Genomic DNA, 24,645 nt, shown 5'->3' on the forward strand with positions numbered 1-24,645 from the left:
TATATAATATTTAACATCAATATCTTGCTTCCCTGATCAAACCCCGATGTATATGCTCTCATTTATTCAACCAATGAATATTAATGGATAACAAATACTTACTGAGCACCTACTATGCACTAGACAATAGGCTCTAGGTGCTTGGGGCACAGCAGTGAATAAAGCAAAGTCCCTCCCATCAGGGAGTCGCGTTTACTGTTGCCCCCCCAAGATACAACCTAATGCTACAAGGAGGAGTCGTGGGCTAGGTTCTGGTGTGGACTCCACACCAGGTGCCCCAATTCAGAGCTAAATAAATGTTAATAATTGTGTGATCTTGGATCAAAATCCCTTCATCTCTCGCTTTCTTCATTAGTCACGTAGGGAGACCAACCTCCCAACCTATTTCTCATATAAATGCAGTTAGACAAAACAGCAGTTGAAAGACATGTGAAAAATAAATAGCTGTAAAAAAATAAAGGAAGCAGAAACCAAAAACGAGTCGAGGATATTGTCATCATCATTTATTATGTATCAAATTGTCTTCAACATAAGTTACAACCTGATTAAGTTTGATAGACATTTTTTTATCTATTTAAAGACAAAAAAAATTCTCTTTATGTACAATATCTTTTGTCTAGAGTCTAGCAAATATAGTACCTTTCATTGCAGGATTTCTGCTTAACATAATAAGCAAAAACAAACAACCAAAAAATGTAAACCAAAGCAAACCAAATCCCCAAATCTCTCAACTACAAATACCAATATTGAATAAAGCATTAAAAACACAAACACGGGATAACTTTTGTTTAGCAATGCGGAATGAATACTAACGTTAGTGGCAAAAAAATAAAAACAAAAACAATACAACACCAAAAAAAAAAAACCCAAAAAACCCCCCCCCCAAAAACACAATAAAACAAAACCCTAGGAAAATAAGCAACAATTTCTAGGGGTGGGCTTTCCTGCTCAGGGGTACAAGCTGACTCTAGACCATCTCTCGGCTCCTGCGGATAGCACAGCACAGGATCATACTGAAGATCATGCCAAATATCTAGAAGACAGAAAGGAACATGAGGAACAGGGTGGCGTGGCTCAGGGAAGGTTGAGGGACAGGAAAGACAGGAGTCATTTGGGCCAAGACAAACGAGAAGAATGGTGACTGCATGGTCAGGCATGTACAGTGTGCCAAAGCAGGAGAGACGGAGGCTAGCTGGCTCTAATGGGGAGAGCCGCTGACTGGTGGGATTCTGAGGGTCTGCAGCCACTTGTCAATGTAAACTGCACAAGCAACTTCCCTGAAGAACTTCCAGAGTGTGACAAATAAGCTCAGAGCTAAATTTAGAATTAAAAAAAAAAAAAAAGTTTTATTTAGTTTTGAGAGAGCGTGAAGGGGGTGGGGGGCGGTGGGGGGGGACAGACGATTGGAAGAGGGCTCACTTGCTGTCAGCAGGGGTTGATGAGGGGCTTGAACTTACAAACTGTGAGATCATGACCCGAGTTGAAGTCAGCCGCTCAGCCAACTGAGCCACCCAGGCGCCCCAATGCAGAGCTAAATTTAATGCTCAAATGCCAGACGTTCCGATAATCCACATAGGCTTGTACTTCCCATCTTTGTGAATGTCTGTTTTATATTCTATTTTAAAAGGTATTATTACGCCTTTTACTGAAAGCTGCCTCAAAGCCTTTCTTAGGTGTAAATAACCACTAAGAAAGGAAAGAATTCTCACTTTCTCGGGATAGTCTTACTGGGGCAGAGGAAGGCCCCTCTTGGGGAATGAGAGAGTAACCCCAGGGAACCTTGTTTGCACTTAATGGTTTCTAGGGCTGATTAGCAAGACAGTAGATTATTTGAAGCCTGGAATCTTCCCTCTGGTTGTCCACCTTTGCGTGCCTTTCAGACTATGGGTGTGATGTTTGTGTGTGAAGTAATTCCTGTCCATGTAACTTTCACTGAACTACTTTCTCTGGGAAAAGAAAAGCAGGCACATAACAAAAACAAGTCCTAAAGATTACCTCAGGATCACTAACAGGGCTGGGTGATCTACACCCTTGCTGCTCAAAGCGTGGTTCATGGACCAGCAGGACCAGCATCCCCTCACATTTGCCCCCTGAACCCTAAGGGTTAGAAGAATGCATTCTGGAGACGCACAGAGCTCAAATCTCAGATGCTTCACTCACGAGCTCAGAGGCTTTGATCAACTCGACCTGTCCCTCTACTCCCTGGTCTGTAAAATGGGAATACTAACAGCTCCCATCTCATAAGTATGGTGAGGATTAAATTAATGGATGAATGAATTGATTCATTAAAACAGTGCCTGGGCAGACTATGTGCTTCACAGATGTTAATCGCTGTGACATCATTCCCTCCCCACGTTGTCAATACTCACCATCACCACAGCAATCCCAATGCCCACTGCGCCGATGATGTGGAATTTGTTGTGAAAGACTTCTTTGATGGCCTCAGGGCAGGGCTTAGGGGGGCAAACCAAGACTTGGGTCACACACAATCCCTGCTCCAGGCACACCTCCCCCCTCCCTCAGCACCTGTGTCACACCAGGACATTGGGGATCCGGGAGAAAGGGCCGAGGACAGGAGTGCTCAGGTGTCCTGACTGGCGGATGGAAAGGAGAACCAAGAGATATGGAGGTGGGTCCTTAAAGTCTGGGTAAGAAATAAGGGAAGGAAGAAGGGGAAGCACCTGCTTTGGGGCCTATTTCTTATCAGGCCATCAGGCTACTTCCCATTATTCTGAAGTGTGGACATGAGCTCTAGCTTACAGTCGTGAGCTGTTTGTACGTCTAAGAAGCGGGAGTGCAGAATTCAGAGCACAGCTGGGGGAGGCGGGATAGAAGCCAGCAGCTGGCAGATCCAGGTGCCACTAGAACACTTTGCTGTTTCCCTGGTCTGGCCTTTGTTTTGCTGCCCTGGAGGAAACAGAGGCCCCAGGGAGGGGAAGAAAGACATGGCTGCCACGGGGCTCTTCCGCAGGTGGAAGGCGTAGTTCTGAAGCACTTAGATGCCTGTCTTCCCAGAACAAGAGGGCAAGGTTTCACTTCAACCCTTGTGGGATCTGTCCAGAGCAGCGGGGCCAGGGCGCAACAGTTTACCTTCATTGGGTTTTTAAGTTTACCTTCACTGTGATGGATGACAGTATATCCTTTTGGGGGCAGATGTCGGAGATAAACTGTTCTACTCCACCAGCCAAACCACAGCAGTCCAGCTGCAGGGGGAAGCGCAGGGATGGGGCGAGAGAAACAAACAAAAAAGGATGATTGGAATGGAGATGCACAGGCTGGTGCAACCAGTACCCCGTGTGCACGTGCGTTCTGACGGAAGGTCAGCGAGGGTCGCGGTGTTGGCGCAGGTGACATACCGCATAGTGGATGGCTTTCAGGGTGTCCCGCTGGGGCTCATCCTTGGATTTCAGCTTGTTGTAGGTGTCCTTGTAAAACTCCTGGACTTCCTGAATCACCTACGATGGGCGGACGAGAGCGGGGCAGATATGGCTTTTTCAAGAACATATAAACGTCACCTGTTCCATCTTGTTCACGCTCAGCCAACAAATTCTTGTGCTTGGAAAATGTCACTGAGCAGACTGAAGCCACCAGACTGGTCCTGCCTCTCCCAGCACCTCCGGCGCCCTTCTCGTCTCCTCCCACGTCCCTAGGAACCCAATCCGGTTTTCCCTTCTTCTCTTGCACCTTTGGCAGGTCCCTCCTGCCCCAGTTGGTAACTTCTCCTCTACTTGTGTACCGAATGGACTCTCCTCAATCTAAAGAACAATAATAATAATAAAAAAAATTCTACTCCTGACCGGGCTAGTTCTTCAGGCTTGCAGCTTTTCTTTTTCACTTAGAGGCTGTGTGACTTTTGGCAAGTTACTAAACCTCTCTGTACTTCAGTTTCTGCATATGTAGGATGGAGATTATAAGAGTCCGTGCCTCAGTGGTTATTGTGAGGACTTAAATGAGATGCTGCATGATAAGCCCTTAGCGCAGTGTCTGGCACAGAGTACTGGGTACCTCAGTACACCTTAGTTTAACAAATGCCTGTCCCTTGCCCCCCCCCCCCGCCCCCAATCAATTAATTAACTGACCAACATCCAGAATTTCTCCAGCAGCTGTCGTGATCACCCCTTCCTCTTTCTTCAGTTGTAGCATTTACATCTGGATAATTAAATCTTTTTTTTTTTTTTTTAAACAGGGTTCCTGCATCCAGTCTCTCGTCTCTTCTCTCTCTTGCTAAACATGCCAAGACTGCCTTTCCTAATACACGGTTCTGATATGGCCCATCCTGGCCCACAACTCCTCCCTCAGTGGCTCCCCATCGGACCCCACATTCAGCTGTCTCTGCCGGAAAGTACTGGGTCTCCCACCAACTTTCCTCCTGAAATCCTTTCTCTCATCCAAGATTTAGGTGAGTGTCCCCTTCTCCATGAAGCCAGAAGAGATTTCCTGTTGGCATGCCGCCTTCTCAAACCCCATGGAACTTCTGGATATAAATGACTTCTAGGACACTTCTCCGAGTGCATATTTGCATATATGCATTCTCCAAATGCATATTTGGATGGAAAGCGAGGGGACCACAGCTTGTGTATCACTGGACCCACACTGGGTCTGGCCAGCACTTGGCTCATGGTGGCACATATTCATAGACTAGGTGAAGGAGCAGGGGGCTCCAGCCCTCGCAGAGGCTCATTTTCCTAAGCCATCCTTCCAGAGGAGTCGGGGACAGGGCTGCTGAGGTGCGAGACACATACACACACAGACCTGATGAGTATTTCTTGAATATCTGCTCCGTGCCAGCACCATTCAGGGAACTGGAAGCTGTGGCTGGCACCACACCCACATCGCCTGCCCTGGGGGAGCTCACACTCTGCTGGGCATGTGGGAGCGTGGTGAAGTAGGAGCATGTTTGATGGCTGAAAGCTGACCAAAGTGGCCAGCTGAGACACCTGTCACTCTCATCATTCCCACCCCCGAATTCCGAAACCTGTATCACTCCCGAGAGATCTTATGGGAGACACCTACCTCATCTTTGTGGGAATAGCCCCAGATGGCCGCAGCTATTTCAATGGCAAATATCACCAAGAGGAAGCCAAAGAACTAGAAGGCAAAGAAGGGGTAAGATGAGGGGAAATCCCAGCCAGCCAACCACAAAGGGTATTCCGGAGGATAAGGAGGAATAACTCCCTGGGAGTTGGGCATCTGGGGGCGCAAATGAACAGCCTGGAAGGGATGGAAGAAATTTATGGAACTGTGAGCATTGAGCCAAGGCGAGGAGCGAAAGCAGTAGTAGGAAGAGATTCCCATTCAGGAGGAAAGAATGGGGCACAGCTGACCCCAGAATTGATATTCCTAAGGTGTTAATTATAGAGTCAGTGATAAGATACGATCGCTCACTCACAAAACCCACAGGGATTTGAGGAAATAAAGAAAGTGAATGCACTCTGGAATTTGAAGAAAATTGTTAACAAATTTTAAAATGAGAGAAGGCGAAGGTACCTGTGGATTCAGGGAAAAAAAGCAAACGTGGTCCTCGAAAAGGGGGAAAACAAAGTCCTGGCATTTAGTCGCCTAAAGGAAGTGATAAGACAGAGAGGCTCCAGAACAGAAGAGAAGCAAGGCATCACTACAGGGGAGGAGGGCAAGATGGCTACCTGGCTAGGAGGCTGGGGTGGGGCCTGGAATGGAGCAACACTGTGGGGGCTGAGGATAGCTCATGCCTTTAAGGTACCCTCTGGACCCCATCCCACCCCATCTGTTCTATGAGATCTTGGGGGCGGGGCCCTTGGGTCAGAGTGGCTGTGGGGAGCAGAAGGGGTACTCACCAATCCCAGCATGCACTGGGACTCTTGCACGGCCCCACAGCAGCCCAGGAAACCCACCAGCATCATGAGGGCACCAGCTCCAATCAGAATATAAACTCCTGAGGACAGAGAGCAGAGGGCAAGGCATGGGGTCATTGTTGTTGAGACCCAGACATGTGCTGCAATTCTTTATCCCCCCTCTAAGAATCTGTGCTGCCCCCCATCCTTAAAAACAGCCTCCTTGGGGCTCCTGGGTGGCTCAGTCAGTTAAGCACCCGACTTCGGCTCAGGTCATGATCTCGCAGTTCCTGAGTTTGAGCCCCACATAGGGCTCTGTGCTGACAGCTCAGAGCCTGCGGCCTGCTTCAGATTCTGTGTCTCCCTCTCTCTCTGCCCCTTCCCCACTCATGTTCTGTCTCTGTCTCTCTCTCAAAAATAAACATTAAAAAATAAAACAACAACAACAACAACAACAACAACAACAACAACAAAACAGCCTCTTCCACCTCTGCTTTTAAGTCTCCTCCCCACCAATCTCTTTTCTAGGACCCTGCCCCATTAAGCCCTCACCCCTCTCTTACCCTCACCTTCCTGGAAGGTGCTCATTACCTTCTATAACCAGGACAAAGATACCCATGGGAATCCCCAGGTTTGACTCAGGATGTGAACTGATCCAGTTTGTCAGCTGTTTCCAGCAAGATGAGTCCATTCACACTAACTAAAATAGACCCTCCAAACTGGGGCTAACTTCCTGGGACTCTGATGAGCCTTCTGCTGGCCTCTACCTGACAGAAGAGTCTGTCAGAGCAAGTTTTCCAAAGGAAAGGGGTTGTGTACACTTAGACATCCATGCTCAGGTGGACCAGCTCTGCCTCATTCCCAGAAGGGATGCCTCTCTGCCCTGCTTCCAGGTGGCGGTGAGGCATGTGCAGTTAGTAACACCCAGCGGCACAGGTTGGCAAAGGTAGGGGTACTTGCTCTAGTGCAAAGAACACAGCCCTGGTGTCAGAAGACCCTTGTTTTGATCTCAACATTGCTAACTGCTGTGTGATCATGGGGAAGACGCTCTCCCTCTCTGGGCCTCGGTTTCTTTATCATTAGAATGAGAGGTTGGTGGCTAGAACATTTCAAAACATCCCTTAGAGTGCCCTAAAGAGATCTTACAGTTGCAATTCATTTACCCCAGGTGAAGGCTGAAAAGGATCCTCCTTTAAAGGGAGGGTGAGTGAATGACCCTGTTTCTAAGTCGTCAGTTTGAGTAACTGATGGGGGGAGAGGGAGGCGGTGAGAAGGGAGTGACTTCTGCCTAGGCCCAACATGAAGCAACCCCCTGGGAGGGGAACACACTGGAGCCTGGCCTTCGTCATCCTATAACCCCCCAAGGAATGCCCAGACGGACCCATCTTGCAGTTATATTCTTGAAAAGCCGCGGCTGTCCTGCAGGGACCACCCCCTTTCCCAGCTCCCCAACATGCAGGCCCCATGGGGACACTGGCAGAGCAATCCCGTGTGCCTCCCTGTCTTGCGGGCATATTCTGTCCAACCTTGGGAAGGACTCCTGTCGCATGGTGAGAGCACGTCTGGGTGTGAAAGCCAGCTCTGTGACCCTGGGGAAGCTGCTTAATCTCTCTGTGCAATAATTTTCTATCTGCAAAACGGGGATGGTACTAATGCCTGCCTCAAGGATTGTTGTAAAGATTAAGTGATCTAACCCAAATGTGCACAACAAATGCTAGCTACTGCTAGTCTTAGTAATACGGAGGATGAATGACAATTATTAATAACCACAGTGATGAATTTTTACATACTCGCGGAACCCTCCCTACGAACTGGGACTAGGGAGACTTCCTTGAAGTGCAGGGCTGAAGCTGAGAGAGAGTGTCTGCGATGTTTCCACACAATACACAACAGGGTACTGCAGTGAGAACCTTGGCAGGTGTCACAGTGACCTCACTGTCCCACATCTGCACCCCCAGTCCCGGGGCCGAGGCTTTGCAGGCAACAAACCGTGCAGTCTGCCTGCAGCTGAGGTTCACGGGCAGCACCCAGCAGAGCACACACAAGGGAGCATTTGTGTCTCTGCCTTTTCCCCCCACATCTGTCGTGATGTCAGGTCACATGGGTTTACTGGCAAACCCCTATGTTGTATGAATATGGGTATTGTTCCCATGCATGCCTGGCCCAGACTGGGCAAGGGGACAAATGCAGCCTGTCCTGGAGTCAAGTCCTATCCTCCTGGGCCGTTCGATACTGTGGGGCCACGGGTGCACTGCATGGGTGCCGTGGGAGGGGCGGCCTCCCTCAGCTTCAGGCTCTGCCATGGGGCCACCAGTGAGCTGCAGTAGTCAGTCAGATGGCCCTGGTTTCTCCCCATCTCACTGGGGCAAGACAACGAAGGATGAGGGTCACTCCTTTGAGCTCTGCGGCAGGGGCTGAATAAATAGGGCGTATTAAGAGATCAAAAGGATTTACAAGCACATGGAATAGAGTCAGTGGGAATGAACAGACAGACATGTTTTCTCTAAGTCCAGACCCCAGTTCATAAGCCGGGACAGCCTTGGCAGAAGTCAGGAGAGTTGGATAAGCAGCAGTAGGGAGCTACACTAAAGGAAAAAGCTTTCCCATGCATAGAGAGAGAGGGAGAGAGGGGGAGAGGGAGAGGGGGAGAGAGGGGGGGGGAGAGAGAGAGAGAGAGAGAGAGAGAACGAACATTCTCCTCCTAATGGGCTTCTTGGTTAATTATAAACATCCATTTCTTGGGCTCAGCAGATGAAGCTTGTAGGACAAAGGGTCTTGTTGGGTTTAAATCTTGCTCAGGTAGCTGCCAATCTGGGGTGTCTTGGCTTACCCTCTTCAGCTGGGGATGAAGACAAGCAACCCCCTGGTGGCTGTCCATGGGGATTTTAGCACCAGCCATCAAACTGGAGCGGGGGCTCATCTGCAAGCCACACCTCCCCCCTTTCCCCCCGCCGGGGGGGGGGCGCGGGGGGGGGAGGGAGAGAACCACTGGAAGACTTGGCGGCCTCTTACAGGGCCACGCAGGGCTTCCCTTTGGAAAGGCTCCTCCTCGCCTGCATCCTGAGCTTGTTAGCAAAGGCCGGCAATGATAAATGACAACGTGTTCCCCTTTATAAAACAAGTGAATGTTAGCTTTCTGTCTGACTCATGGAAAAAGTTATTTGTCACGGAGCCTTCTCCAGGATTACTGTATTAATTTGCTTAAGGGCTGTTTATTCTTCCTTTTTCAGGCTGACAGTGCAGGCCTAGCCAGAGAGAAAAAGCTTTTGGTGCAGCAGAAGCAAATGCCCGGGTGTCCTTTTATACACGAAACTGAGCATTCTTTTCCCCTGTGTATCAGGACTCTGGGCTTCGGCGACAGAGTGACACATCAGCCTCTTGGCATCACCCCAAGCCCATCTCGCAACTTAGAACAGTTTATTGTCTCCAAAGACTCAGTCGGGGGTTCAAAGGAACCCTACGCGGCTCCCCACTGGCTCTCTCTCTCCGTCCTGCTTCCTTCCACCGATGGCCATTCACACTAACAAGCCAAGCCCGGTAGGTAGTTCTCTGTCTCAGAGAGGTGTGGGGTGTGTAAGCTCTGCCAGTTTCAGGATGGGGAGAACCAGGCACAGGGCAACAAAACAAACTGCCCGAGGCCGCTAACTGCCCTAGCTCGCAGAGGGCAAAAGCCATGTATTCTGGAAATTATCAGGTGCCTTGTCATAAAGAGAGGAATGACCCTGGGGAGGGGTGGCCATCTGTGGCCTCTGGCTGGAGCCCCCAGATGTCCTCATTTAGCGGTGATGGTTCTGGAAGGACACCAAGGAGTTAAGAAGGGCTGCTGGCCCCGGACCAAGAAAATGAAGTTCCCCAACATGTTTGCGGCCTGGGATTACAGATACTGCTGACGGGCTGAATCTCCCAGGGCCTGAATTGGAGAGAAGGCCCATATAAGGCTGTCAGCTGTTCTGGATTCACTACTGACTGTTCTGAATGTTGGAAAGTTTCATTTTTAACTTGCTTCTCTGCCTGGTTACGTGTTCTTTCTTTATTTTAGAAGCTGTTGCCCCCCTGGAGAAAAGACACCCCTGGGTCCTTCAGGTTTTCTGAAGGGCCAGTTGTGTGGTCAGGCTGGCCTGGGGGCTGCCCCGCAGATGGTTAGTGCCCCAGTGCCAGGTACGGTCACCCCACGATGCTGGGAATATCGGCAGGGGTGGAGCTGACACTCTGCTGGAAGAGGGGCCATGGGCCAATACAAAGGCTGGTGTCACAGCTCAAGGGGGAAGGGGACACACAGAATGGAGCCTCCTTGGCCCTTTGCCCATGGATGACGATGACTCAGTTTCCCAGAGCACTTGGTGAATTGCAAGGCCTAGCCAAACCCAGGCGGTCACTCGTCTGACTGATGTTCTAGTGTCACCTGAATTACCCTCCTTTGCTTGGGCTTCTGCAAGCAGAATACAATCACCAAAGTGGAGCCCTTTCCTGGGGAAGCAAAGCGTCAACAGTCCTCTGTTAGATCCGAGGGGGTGATGGCCACTGGCCTCCAACTAGAAATCCCTGAGTGTCTTTGGGACTGTGCCTTCAAGTCACCTTCCTGGTCACTTCAGGTAGGAACACTGGCCTCCTGCATCTTGTGAGATTCCCAGAGGCAGGCTGTGCCTCCTCCACCCGTGTGCTCATCACTCTTCTGCCACCCTGTGCACCTTCTCCACCCCATCTGTCATCGGCTGGCTAGGGCCACCAGCGTTGGTGACCTCTCTCTCCCAACTACAGTTTGGGTGAGGTCAAAGACCAAGGTTCCCCCAACAGGGAACATCTAGTCGGTGGAGATCACTTCTATTCCCACATGGGGCATCCTCCCCACAATCTAGCATGGGTAATACAAGAAGCAGCTTTGGGGGCACCTGGGTGGCTCAGTCAGTTAAGCCTCTGATATCAGGTCAGGTTCATGAGTTTGAGCCCTGCGCTGGGCTCTGTGCTGACAGCTCAGAGCCTGGAGGCTGTTTCGGATTCTGTGTCTCCCTCTCTCTCTGCTCTTCCCCTGCTCATATTCTGTCTCTCAAAAATAAATAAACGTTAAAAAAAAAGGGGGGGGCACCTGGGTGGTTCAGTCAGTTAAACATCAGACTTTGGCTCAGGTCATGATCTCACGGTCCATGAGTTTGAGCCCCACATCGGGCTCTGTGCTGACAGCTCAGGGCCTGGAGCCTGCTTCAGATTCTGTGTCTCCCTCTCTTTCTGCCCCTCCCCTGCTCACACACACACACTCTCTCTCAAAAATAAATAAAGATTAAAAAATAAATAAAAATAAAAATAAAAAATATTATTAAAAAAAAAAAAAAAGCAGCTTTGGTAGGCCTGGGTTCGAATCCCAGCCCTGCCTCTTAAGGGGTACGAGCTTGGGCAAGTTCTTTAACCTCTCTAGGCCTTGCTTTCTTCATTGGAGAAGATGCTAATCATTCCATGTACCCTACGGAATTATGAGGATTACATGAGAGAGTGAGCGACACATGAAGGAGGAGTTGTCTCCCTCCTAATATGTCCACTTGCCAGTGAGATTTTTGCTGCCCACATCTAAAAACACTTGGAATTAGTCAGAGTCCTAGAGACCGAAAGATAGAACCAGGGCTGTGGGGCCGCTGGGAGAGGTGCAGCCAGGCACCCTGCACAGAACAGTGCAGACAGAGCAGGAGGCCAGGCTGTCCTCAGGACAACTGGTCCCAACAGGATGCCACTCGCTTCCACATGTGTGCAGATATGCTCTCCCCTCTCCCTTAGAGGGTTCACAGCTCCCTGGTGCAGCGAGGGGGTGCTCCAGGTCCCCCCCTCAGCACAGTACCCTCGTGCTGCTCTGTCTCCACAGGGCCGCATTCCAGGCTCCCAGCCGCAGACCTGCAAAAATGCTGTTGCTAAAACAAGTCAGGGCACTATGGAAACCTGCTTCCTAAAACCTCGTGTGCGTGCGTGTGTGTGTGTATGTGTGTGTGTGTAGTTTTTTTGTTTTTGTTGGTTTTTTTTTTTGTTTTTTTTTTTTTTCAAAAAATATACTTGTGCTTTTCTTTCCTTCACTTTCTTTCTGGAAATAGGGACACACACCCTAAAAAACAACAGCAACAAGCAATACAAGCAGGGAAACATCCAGAGGGCCTGGGTGCATGTGGCTAAGCAGGCTGGGCAGGCCCGGCCCAGGTGGCCTCTGGGAGGCGGGAAGGGGGTGCATGTGTCTGCCAGCGACCTTGTCCTTCCAGAAGGCCTGAGGAATAACTCTCTTCAGCCTGTGTTTTCCATCTTTTTTTAAAAATAACTCCTTTGGTGGGTGGGAAGGAAGTGACCAAACTTACACTTTGAGCCTGATGACATGACAGTGTAATCCTAAAAATAGGGGGCTCCTCCATTTCTCGTAAATGAAGTGTTTCCTACCCCCAACACAGAAAGAAGGGCTACGGATTTTGTGTTGACTAGAAACTGGGGGTGAGCCTTGGTGGTGACCCAGCAGGTGAAAAGGACAGACTAATGGTAGAAAAGACAAAAGAATGCCCAGGAGCCATGTGCAACCTGCTAAGCCTATTTGTGTTTAAACTGGAAACTTTTGCCCTAAAGCAAAAGCACTTTAGAAAACACACAAATAGGGGCGCCTGGGTGGCTCAGTTGGTTAAGTGGCCGATTTTGGCTCAGGTCATGAGGTCATGATCTCGCTGTTCGTGAGTTCGAGCCCTGCCAGCTCTTGTGCTGACAGCTCGGAGCCTGGAGCCTGTTTTGGATTCTGTGTCTCCCTCTCTCTCTGCTCCTCCCCCACTCATGCTCTGTCTCTGTCTTTGTCTCAAAAATAAACATTAAAAAAGAAAACAAATAAAACCAAATACCCTGTGGCATTTACCAGCACTAAGGGTCTGACTCTCTTATTAATCCTGACTGTACTATGCAGGAGACAGGTGTTTTGGGTCTCAGAGCCCCTATCTGTACAGTGGGGAGGACTCACCCCTCCTACTCCTGGGACTCTGGATCTCCAGGACAAAGTTTTTTGAATTAAAGAAATGATCAAGCCTAAGGAGACATGACATTAAGAGAGGGTCAGGGACAAGAACAGAGGTTCTTAAACCCTCAAGAGTGGCAGTAACTTTGGCAAAGCCCATTTCCTATTGGGGGAATGGTCAGAATGCCAGACTTAGTCAGCATGAAGAAACCAACCACATCAGTCCGATGCAAATTTGTGGCACATGCAATACCAAGCATGGCTGGAAAGGGACGTGACAGGCCAGTGTGGCCAGAGCACAAGTCTTTCCCCAGGCCCATCCCTGGATCAACACAGAATCTCCACGGTTGGAGGAAGTACTGTCTCCCCCTGCTCACCTGTGTAGAAGCTGGAAGGTTGACTGTCTTGCTCGAAGATGCTCTTGGTCTGAGAGTCGAATCGGAGCCATAGTCCAACAGCAAGGACCGCGATCCCAGCAAGCTGCAGGATATACAGGATGTGGACATCAGTCCTGGCTGCTGGTAGGAGCACAGCCCCACAACACCAAAGGGGACACTTGCAAAGGGTTCTGGGACCACCCTTGGTGGTCCCTGCCTCTCACCGTGCACCTGGTAGTAACAGGGGCCCAGTGTGGGAATCAGTCCATTTGCTAAAAATATCAGCAAGCTGGGAACAATTACTTACTAGCAGTCCAGCCGGTAGAATGGATACTTCATGGGCACTAGAATACTCTACAGCAGTGAAAAATGAGCCACTGTAGCTACGTGCAATACTATGAGTGCATCTCATGATGCCAAACAACAGCAGCAAGAGACACCAAAAAAACATACAATGTGATGCCTTATAGTTAAGAACTGCTCTGCTTTTCAGAGGTACATATAAATGACCAAGATAAAGAAAAGAATTAACATAGAGTCAAGTGTGCAGTGTCCTGTAGGGGAAGGAAGGGATTTCTGATAAGGGAATAGCACTTGTGAGAGCAGGGTCTAGGGCACTGGCAATATTCTAGCTCTTAACTTGGGTGGTGGTGACGCGGATATTCCCTTCCTGATTATTCTTTAATCTGTTCATGTTTCAGATGTACTCTGTATATGTACCATATGATAAAAAAGAAGCAGGTTGCTCAAGGGGCACAGCTATGCACCAATGAGGTCGATTCCTTACAAAATCACACGGCTCATTAAGTGACATAGAGCAGCGTCTTCCCTAAGTGGCCGACATTTGTCCCTTCCCTTTCACCCTGGGAAACCTCACAGGCTGACCCCCTCCCATTCCAGGTTTTAGATGCCTGCTCCCTTACGAGTGATCCTTACATAAACATCAGATAAGACACTTCTGAGTAATCTCCCAATCTTCTGAAAATCCCATTTTGTAGGTGGGCAAGTTGAGATACTGGACCCTAAAGGGCAGCCCTTCCCACCAAGGGACAGAACTGAGGTGCCAAATCCCAGCCTGGCACTGTTGAACTAGAGGCCTGTGCAGGCGGCACCCCCTGCCAAGTTGTCCTTGACCCCCAGGGCCAGCTGGTCTCCCCAGACTCTCACTCGGACCAGGGTTTGCATGAGAGTGATTCCCATGGATGCCTCCTCAACAGAGGCGCCCTATGTCAGAGCCCTGCTCCTGAGAGAGCTTGGTTCTCTGCCCTGAGAGCTGGGACGGCCCACCGTGTGGCCAGGCCTCTCTTTCTTTAATTGTTTGTTCCACTTCTTTTCCCCAGGACTTGGTGGTGGGTGTAGACGTGTCGGGTGGAGGTGGAAGTGGAGGTGGCAATGGTGGAAAGGACGACCCAGGGCCTCAGCCTGCCATAGGGTCAAAACTGTGCCCATGCCTCCAGTGGTGTATTTCCACAGCGAGGCTCTGGATTTCCTGGCTCAGAGCCCTATTGCCTCAGTTTTCCCATCTGTAGAACAGGAATGGCGAGATGTGGCCCTTCCTTGCTTTTTAAGTATGGCTAACAGTAAAGGAGATCATATTAGAAGTACTTCCGAAAGAGGAACCCAACAGGCTTTGTGAGAAGAACTTTATCAGCACCCCGGTCACCAGCATCACACTCCTCCCCGCGGAGGAGAGTCATTCCGCATCTCCCCAGATCTCTTAGGCTTCATGTGACAGAAGGCAACCACCAAACATCGGTAGGAAGTACATACCCCCAGGTGCCCCATGGCGGACAGTGCAGGAAAGAAAAACTCATGGTTGCCAGGCTTTCCTTCTTATTCACAGGACACTTGCAGGTGAGTGAGGGTCTCCTGGCCTAATTCCAAGACAGCAGACATGGCTCCGTGGGGGAAAAGTAGGAGTCTCCCTCCCCATTTCTAGCCTGGATGCTCTGGCACAGACTGGGTTCTCTTGACTCACGAGTGCCACTGTTGGGGCAGGGACACAGTGGGGCCAGGCTGGGACCTCCCTGTACACTGAGTACAGGACAAGTGGGCCCTGACTCTGGTGGGCAGACTCTGGCCTAGCTCCCCCCTGGGATCCTGGAGAGTTAAAAGAAAGAAGGCAATACTTTCTCCTCTCCCCACAACATATGGAGGCCCAGTGAGGCTCCTGGACAATGGGAGACTGAGGCTGCTGGCTTCCCTATGGACATGACAGTGTTAACCTGAGAATGCTGTGTGCAGGGACTGAACATGCACTGGAGGTACAGTCAGCACTTGCCACAAACCTTGTCCTCAGTCCTCCCTCTTGTTGACAACACCTGGGACCTAAGAGAGGTCCGTGTCCCTTACTGTCATTTCTGCTCTACGCTTGTGCTTATCAAAAAATTAGCCTCGGGACACCTGGGTAGTTCAATCGGTTAAGTGACTCTTGATCTCAGCTTAGGTCATGATCTCAGGGTTGTGAGTTCAAGCCCTGTGTTGGGCTTCATGCTGGGCGTGAAGCCTACTTAAAAAAGCAGAAACAGGGGTGCCTGGGTGGCTCAGGAAGTTAAACCACCAACTTTGGCTCAACTCATAATCTTGCGGTTCATGAATTCGAGCCCCACATCGGGCTCTATGCTGACAGCTCAGAGGCTGGAGCCTGCTTCAGATTCTGTGTCTCCCTCTCTCTCTGCCCCTCCCCGACTTGCACTCTGTCTGTCTGTCTCTCTCTCAAAAATAAACATTGATTTTTTTTTTTTTAAAAACAAAAACAAGTTAGCCTCAATTATTTCTCTTTGGGTATGATTCCATGGATAACAAGAGGGTACCCACCTAAAGCCTGAAATGGTGAGGCCTCTTCCATTTTATAATTTCAAGGAGCCTGAGCCAATCTGTAAAAGTCCAGTCATTTATCTGGTCTATACACACATGTGTCAAAAAGGACACTGTACTGGAGAATTGGAACCAGGAGAGAAAGGACTTCAGGTCTCACCCTGGCTAAGGACAAGGCCAGACAGAGTCGGGAGTCCATGTTTGGACCCCACCCAAAACCTGGCCTCACACTGCTTGGTTGTCAAAGCCACAACACTTTACTAAAAGGAGAAAGAAAAAGCAGCTGGCTCTGGAGAAATGGAAAAAGCAGTAATGATCTCCGTTTCTTACGCCTATAAACTCACCAAAAGAGACAAGGAGGAAGGTCTAAGAAACCCAGGTGGAGGAGAGGGTCAGGGGCAGAACCGGGAGCACACAGTTCACAAAAATCAGAGGAATGAGCCCTGCTGCTCTTTTGGATTGAATTACTCAGTTAATTGGCCTGAGGGGAAGATATGTAAGCCATAAGCTGCCCCATTTTCTGTAATGCTATTGGAGAAATGGCTTTATCGGCCGGGTAACCGATGGATGGTTCAGGGTTACAGGGCCACATATAATGGGTGTCACCTAATAATGGCTCATGGTTGTGCAGGCAGTATTATCTAAGGAGCTCGAGAGCTACTTTCTAGAAGAGTTCACTTTTTGGTGTGGCACTGAGGGGGGTCCCAGGCCCCCACCTGGCTCTCACCCCTAGCTATGTGGAATACTAGGAGAAAACAAATGGCAAGAACCAGGGAGAACTTTACCTGTGACAAAACTGTCACACTGAGTCGCTTATGAAGGGACTCCATGAAGTAAGAAATCGGGGATCTGGGAGGCCAAGAAGTTGCTGGTTTCCTCCCAGGTTAGTTAGCTGATGTGTGGCAGGAATGTTGGCCACACAGTCGTCATGGTGGCCGCCTTGCTTTGTAACAGTGCAGGATCTGAGCAGGTCTGATGTAGACGTTCAGTTAGCCGATTCCTGATCACAGGCCCCCCTCCCCCACCATGTAAAGGACAGCAATCAGCCTCAGACCACCAGCTGGGTGGTGGGGATGGATGTGAAAAGTCCAGAGCCTCTACTCCTAGCCTGAGGCACTGCCCAGTCTGCCTGCTTACCTCATTCTCAAAGGAAGCCAAAGGAAAACCTTCCGGTTTGGCTGAGAAAAGGTCCTTTGCCTTCAGGCCAAAAATGGTCCCATCTATCTGACAGTGCAGGGAAAAAAAGGATAGCCTTTCCCCATTGTTTTATTGGAAATTCTTAAATTCTTCACGCATGTTCTTAGAAGACAGCCATGAGAAAAACCTAAACTGAGGACATTCTACAAAACACTTGCTCGTCAGCACTTCTCAGAACTACTAAGGTTATGAGAAACCAGGGAAGACAGAAACGGTCACAAATCATAGACGGAGAAGTATGACAACCATCATGTGGTACCACGGATGGGACCCTGGCACAGAAAGAGGACATGACTGGTAAAACAAGTGAAATCTGAGTAAGTTTAGTTTAGTTGACAGCAACATTATCAGTGTTGGTTTCTTAGCTGTGACAATGTGATGTGGTAATTAGAGGTGCTAACCACAGGGGAAATTCTTGGGACATAGGGGGTTCGCTATACTGTCTTTGCAAACTTTCTGCAGATCTGAAACTGTTCTAAAACTAAGAACAGTTGCCCTGTGCTTCTGGTTGCCCTGTGCACTCACCCCTGAGCTGGTGGCTTACCCCTCTCCAGGTCCCCACAAAGTGGTCACGGTATAATGCACCCAGCCCTCCATGTGGACAGCAGCCATGTCCCTGAAAGGCTTAGGTCAGTCGCTCAGTTTTAAGATTTCAGGTGTTAGCTGTGTGTCTTCATGTTTTCTGATCTCTCTGCAGCAGGACACCACGGAACCCTGATCCCACCTCCTCCTTACCCGCCCCTTAGATGGAATCACTCAAGTTTCCAAATAAGTCCCCTGCATCCTCGCCTCGGCTCATGCCAGCCCTTCCTTCTGGAATGCCGTCCTGGCCACCCGGGCCTGCTGCTTCTCCACCAAGACGTCCTCAGTCTCTGGAGGAAACGCAATCCCACCAGCTGCAGCATCATCACACACGCCCTTTTTCTCACGGGTGTTCTGGGCTAGGGTCTCACTAGAGTGCAAGTTCCTTCAGGGCAGGGCTGCTTCTCAGTCATTCTAGCAGCTCACCCACCCCATCCATACCTTGGACACAACAGTGAATAAATTCTAAATTCATGAATAAATGATCAGTCAATCAACAAATAATCATCCGACAAATGAGAAGATTGCTGCAATGGGAGAGAGTCTCTGAAATCCACCAGAATCCGCTCTCTCTGTTCCTCTTCTCTTCGATAAGCTTCCTCTCCCTTCTGGCCTTTCCTCCAGATTCAGCTTCTAGTTTCTCGCTCGAAACTGCCAAGTCAGAAACTGCCAAGAACAATAACCTGAGAAAGACCCACCACGGCATGTGATGAGTATCGCAGTGAGATTCAGGGACAAATCCATAGAAAGTCTTTTGAAAACGAGAGTTTATGAAAAGTCCATGAGTCACTGTCCTCACCCCACGAATAAGTCCAGTTCGACACTCCAATCTTTGGTGAGCACACAGGTAACCCCGTCACCCGGGGCTTATGCCAATTCCAGGGGCCATGAAAACCCAGCAGGGCCCAAGCTCAGGCTCACAGAGAACCATTTTCTGGTCACCCCTCTGCCGCCACGGAAAGCACCACTCAGGAAAAAGGCAGCCACGTGAAGCCGAGTGCTTCAACGAGTCACGCCATGAATCTTACTAGAGGGCCAGGCCCAGGGATCCTACACTAAAACACACCTAGAGTTAAAGAAAGTGTCTTTAATTCCAAAGGAAGATTGAAAACAAATCAAAGCATAATGCCACTTATGGGCACCTGGTTGCTCTGGACCCGGTGCCAAGTTTGCAAAACTGGTTCCAGTTAGGACCTGGGGAACTATTTACATGCAGGCAGCCCCACTGACGCCTGCAGAAAGATGTGACAAGAAGGGCAGCTGCGCGCGTGTGTGTGTGTGTGTGTGCACGTGTGTGCATGTGCATGTGGTGCTGTGTCCTACCCCTCTACAGGAAACAGCCCTGTTTGCCTTGGACAAATCCCACTTCAAAGAAAAATCTCATGGCAAACAAACTGGGTGGTCTTGGCTAGACCCCCCTTTCCTCCAGGTCCCCTTTTTCTTCTGTAATATGACCTGACCGGTCACACATTTTGTTAAAGGACAAAACATTCATCACGCTTACTCTATCCAATTGCCTTAGAAAGCCCGGAAGGGGGAGGGTGGATCATTCTCCACCAGCAGTTTCTCTCTAAGGCTGAGCTCAGATTTTAAGTGATCACATCTGCACTTTTGGGGGGTTGCAGGTAGGCCGTAGTAAGAGGACAGAGGTAGGGTAAGGAGGGGTGCTGGCCTTCCTGCTTCTCGCTGTCCTTCTGGAAAAGCAATGGCCATGCGGTTACTTTGGTGAGCCGGTGGTCAGTAAGATGCTATAACATTCTTCAGTGTGGGGCAGAAAGAATGACAAAGCAAAGGAGTAGGAGGCCCTGGTTCTGTCACCTGTCATTTGCATGCATGTGCCAATCAGACCTGGTCTACATGGGTGGATGTCAGAATCACCTGGGGAATTCTACATGTGCATCTGTCTCAGCACCCCCCTCCTCCAGGGTGTTTTCTGGCACACCTCTGCTGAGAAGCCCCAGATTAGCAGACAGCCATGGACTCTGGGTGTAACTCTGGTCTGCCACCTAGATGCTGTTTCATACTAAGCACTTTCCTTAGCTTCTCCAACCCTTAGAGTTCTCATTTGGGCACAAGATTGCAGGACGCCTGTCCTGCCTTTAATCTAGCTTGAAGGGGAGGATAAATGATGTAACCCATGTACTACACTCTGCAGACCACAATGACCACAATGTGGCATAGCCAGCCAGATTCCGTAGGGAAAATAAGGACGGTAATAAGAATAATAAACCTTGAGAAAGACACAACACGACAGGGGGGCAATTCATGGCAGTCGGTGGCTATCAGTTGTGTCCCTCTACAATTGGAGAGGGTGGTTGGGCAGGAGGGAACAGGGCAATCTAGGACACTGGGGTTCTGGTTTCTGTGGGTCTGTGCGAGTTGCGGTGCGGTGGAGGATGATGGATAAATTTACCTCCTCCACACCCACACTGGCCACCCGCAGACAGGAATGGCCAAAGGAAAGTGGGGAAGGAAGGTTAAAGGGGACAGTCAGCTCTGTCCCGGGATCACAGGCTGCTTCCCTGGGTGAATTAGAAAAGCAGATCAGAGAAGGAGGGGATTTTATCTCTTTACTTTCCTCCTTCAGTAAGATACACATCAACCCTCGTTATTTACTTATTATTTTTTTTTTTTTAATTTTTTTTTTTTCAACGTTTATTTATTTTTGGGACAGAGAGAGACAGAGCATGAACGGGGGAGGGGCAGAGAGAGAGGGAGACACAGAATCGGAAACAGGCTCCAGGCTCTGAGCCATCAGCCCAGAGCCCGACGCGGGGCTCGAACTCACGGACCGCAAGATCGTGACCTGGCTGAAGTCGGACGCTTAACCGACTGCGCCACCCAGGCGCCCCGTTACTTATTTTTTTTTAAAGGACTAAGCATGGGAGACCTGTAGGCATAGTTCCCCATGGCACCTGGGAAGTCGGTAACAGACTGAATACCAAGGATGTGAGTTTCCCCTACTGGCCTTTTCTGGGCCCCCGAATACCAGTCACGCTTTAAGAAAGCCTCAGAAGCAGAGATAAGGGCCTCTATGTTCACACAGGCCTCAACATTTAAAAACAAGTCAGGCCACCCAGACCTGTGGGCTCGAGCCTCACCCATCTCCATGGCAACCCTGGCTCACCGCTGACTGCCAAGCCTCGGATGGGCTGATTCACCCGTCAGGAGGCTGGGCCCGACGCTGGCAGCATGCACCAACAGGAGTCCAGTCCTCACCACCTCTTCTGATCCTCTCCTGGTACCCTCCGCTCCCACCTCCAAATGAAGGCTGAGGCTGTCATCTTTGGAAGGACAAAGACGCCTGGCAGGAGCGGAGGCTGGAGTCCTCCTGTACCCAGTCCTACCACGCAGGAAAACAATGACAAAAACCAAACTCCACTCTCCTGAGTGGAGAAAAAACTACCATGACTTGCCTTCAATTAAGGATCACAAGTAAAATGTTACTTCCTGGCAGAATTTAAAGATAGCAACAAGGGACCTGTTATTAACTTTAGTTTTATTAGAGAGGAGTTGAAAAGCTGCAGAGGTGACAGTCCTGGAGAATAAGTCCCTCTGTGAGTATGATCGTCCTGGGGGGTCATCTCGTCCCTCTGGACAACTTCTGCTCTGAGGCTTTGACCAAGCCACTGATCTGGGGGCAGTGCTCAGATTGACAGAAGCTGGGCCACTGGGAAACTTATCTCTAGGCCAGAGGGTCACCACGTGTGGTCACCAGACCAGCAGCAGCACCTGGGAATTTGTGAGACATGAAAATCACTGCCCCCATCCATCCTAGACTTACTGAATTAGAAATGAGTGCGGTGGGGCCCAGCAATCCCCCCAGATGATTCTGATACTTGCTCAAGTTTGAGAACCACTGTTCTGGACCTTTATGTAAACACCAAACAATCGGATGACATGGAGAAGCTTTCCTCTGGGCACAGAGACTAGCTTCCTTTTTCTTTCTTTCTTCTTTTTTTTTTTTTTCAACGTTTTTTATTTATTTTTGGTACAGAGAGAGACAGAGCATGAACGGGGGAGGGGCAGAGAGAGAGGGAGACACAGAATCGGAAACAGGCTCCAGGCTCTGAGCCATCAGCCCAGAGCCCGACGCGGGGCTCGAACTCACGGACCGCGAGATCGTGACCTGGCTGAAGTCGGACGCTCAACCGACTGCGCCACCCAGGCACCCCTCTTCTTTTAATTAAAAAAAATTTTTTTTAACATTTATTTATTTTGTTAAATAGAGTGGCAAGCGGGGGAGGCGCAGAGAGAGAGGGAGATACAGAATCTGAAGCAGGCTCCAGGCTCCGAGCTGTCAGCACAGAGCCTGATGCGGGGCTTGAACTCATGAACCTTGAGATCATGACCTGAGCCGAAGTCAGACGCTTAACCAACTGAGCCACCCAGGCGCCCCCATGAGCCACCCGGCCACGCCCAGAGACTAGCTTTCTAAATGCCAGTGCTGAAGGTCAGGAAGCCATGGAGCGGGGCGGGGGGTAGGAGCTTTCTCTGGGCTCAGCCCTTACGTGGAACAGTGTTTCGCCATTCCACTTTACACAGTAATCTGGAGAGTATGGGCTCAACTCTTCCACCTAGTGCTGTAGAGCCATGCGACTGGGCCTCATGCTGCATGGTGACAGTCAAAGGGAGGACACAGGTCAGGTAAGTGGGAAGGAAGCAAGAGGTAAGAAAGAGATAATGGCTGGACAACTCTATCTTGAACCCACTGAGCCTAGGCACTCATAGTAAATGGTTCAAGTTAGAACCTGCATTTGGCTTCCAAATAAGTATTCATCACACAAGCTCAGCCCTGTGAACTCTCCTCTCCAAGAAGCCAAAATGACTCCCACAGCCTCCGCAGCAGGGCGGTCTTGGTAAAAAATTCCTCCTCCTCCTGATTTCTGCAGCCTGAGTTCTCCCTAGGCTGGACAGCCATTAGGTAAGAGTGGATTCTTTTCCTCAACTAATTATAAATTCTAGGGGGCAAAATTTTATTTTTTTTTGTAAAGAATATATGCAGAGGCTGATGGTCAACGATGTCATAGGTTAGTGTTGAGTTGACTTCTGGCAGGCTTTTCTGTCCATGAGCAACTCCTCCAGAGGCTACAGAAGGGAAAATCAATAATACAATAATAGGAATAGTTACTCTCTATGGGCGTCCATGCACATCTCACATTATAGGAGGTGGATGACATACATCATCTCATTTAATCCTCTCATCACCTTTAGAGATAAAACAGGTTCCAAGAGGTTAAGTAACAACTCACTTGAGAGGACATGGCAGCAAGAGGCAACATTCACACTGAACCAGATCCACACAGACAACTCAAAGCTGCCTCTTCCTGACACCGTGCTCTCTCCCTGGCCAGCTGGTGAATGGGAAGACTAGGAACCCCTAGGAACTTTTCTCGGGGAATGAGAAGGTCATCTGGACATGCTGAATTTAGCAAAATGCTCTGACCTAAACCTTAATTTGTCTGCTGTGGTGAAGTGATTCAGACTCAGGGTGCCAACCCCAGCCTAGGGGAAAGCCAAGAGGGACGGAGCTCACTGACCACTAACTTCTCCTTGGGGTTTGTTCTCTCTCTCTCCTTTCCCTTCCCCTCTGTTGAGGCTGGGAGAGGTGGTGGTTTCAATCCACCATCACCGGGTGCCAGGGAAAACGCACCCTTTGGGGCCAGCTCTGCCTTCTTTCCCCTTCCTGTGGGGTCCACATAGAAGCAATGGTGACTTTGGCTCTGCCCCACTCTGAGACCTGGCTTCAAGGTGTCAAGAAAGTTCTAGATAAGAGGAATCTACCTCTTCCTGGGAAGCACAAGAAGTGAACAGGAGAGGTGTCGAGGCTATCCTTCCTGGTTTGGAGGAAGGGCAGATTTCTTCCTCTTATGGCTATTGTTGAATTCCCAGTTCGACTCCACAAGGGGAGGGGGACCCTCTGCCAAATGGCCCTGATGCTGGGGCCACTCCCATCTATGTGCAAAACTGGTCCCTCTCCTCACCCACCTTTCCCATACTGGGGAAATCTCTAAAATGGGCATTTTGTGGACAGATGGAAAGACAAGTCCTCTAATTCACCTTCTAAAAGGGATAAAACCTAGGGGTAAAGGTTCAGCCTTGAACAGTCCAGCGTGATGTGGCTTTACAGAACTGAGGCGAGAAGACATGGATGAATGTGACTCTTTAGGACAGCTTCAATCTCTGAAACATTCCAAGAGGCAGTAGTAACAGTAACTATAGCAGTAGCTGCTGGAACTAACACCCGAGTTCTTGCTTGGAGCCAGGCACTGCGAGAAGCTTTTTACATTAAATATGCCACCATTTCTAACAACCCTAAGACTTTGGGGGTGTTACCTTCATTACTCAAACAAGGAAAGTGTGGCTTAAGGAGAGTCACTGATTTCCCCCAGGAATCTGCATTTCTGAAAGTCAACTCGTCTCACACCCAACAATCGCTGTGTCATAAAGGGTCCTACTACCATGTGCTCTTCTTTTATACCACACCAGGGCACATCAGAAAGTCAACTACAAGCCCAACGGTCCCTGAGAAGCCAGGTCCTTGGGGAGGCACACTGCTGCCTCTTGTGACCATTTACAGCCCTAAATACCGAGGAAATTATGGCACCTACCCCATATAATTCAATATTTTAAAAAATCAGTATTATAAAATAAATATAAAGAAGGTCAGAAAAGTTCTTATTTTCTCCATGATTCCTTGGGCTCACCTGCATTGCTGACATCCTAAGCACCTGTTTGGCCTGCTCGCTGAGCTTGCAGGGGCTCACTTTCTGGGGATTCCAGTGCACTTGGGGGGGGGTCTCTTGGGTGGAAGGGTGAAAGTGGTTCAATAGCTATAGCCTATGGGTGCCATCAGTTTGCTAAGAGTGGCTCTGTTGGGCCAGTGTGTGTTCCAGTGTGACTT

General features: G+C 49.6%; 1 protein-coding gene across 1 annotated transcript in view; it reads right to left on the reverse strand.

Annotated features, from left to right (window-relative positions):
- Positions 1–481: 481 nt before the first annotated feature.
- The window catches only part of CD9 (CD9 molecule), a 34,123-nt gene continuing 9,959 nt past the window's right edge, over positions 482–24,645 (reverse strand). The window contains exons 2-8 of the mRNA XM_040462987.1: positions 13,146–13,248; positions 5,814–5,911; positions 5,014–5,088; positions 3,357–3,455; positions 3,114–3,203; positions 2,370–2,453; positions 482–1,033 (exon numbers count right to left, since the gene is read on the reverse strand). Coding sequence (XP_040318921.1) covers positions 968–1,033; positions 2,370–2,453; positions 3,114–3,203; positions 3,357–3,455; positions 5,014–5,088; positions 5,814–5,911; positions 13,146–13,248 — 615 coding nt within the window. The 3' untranslated portion in view covers positions 482–967. The remainder of the gene's footprint in view (positions 1,034–2,369; positions 2,454–3,113; positions 3,204–3,356; positions 3,456–5,013; positions 5,089–5,813; positions 5,912–13,145; positions 13,249–24,645) is intronic.

The sequence above is a fragment of the Herpailurus yagouaroundi genome, unplaced genomic scaffold (genome assembly GCF_014898765.1).
Source record: "Herpailurus yagouaroundi ecotype Mexico unplaced genomic scaffold, PumYag 355, whole genome shotgun sequence".
Lineage (NCBI taxonomy): Eukaryota > Metazoa > Chordata > Mammalia > Carnivora > Felidae > Herpailurus > Herpailurus yagouaroundi.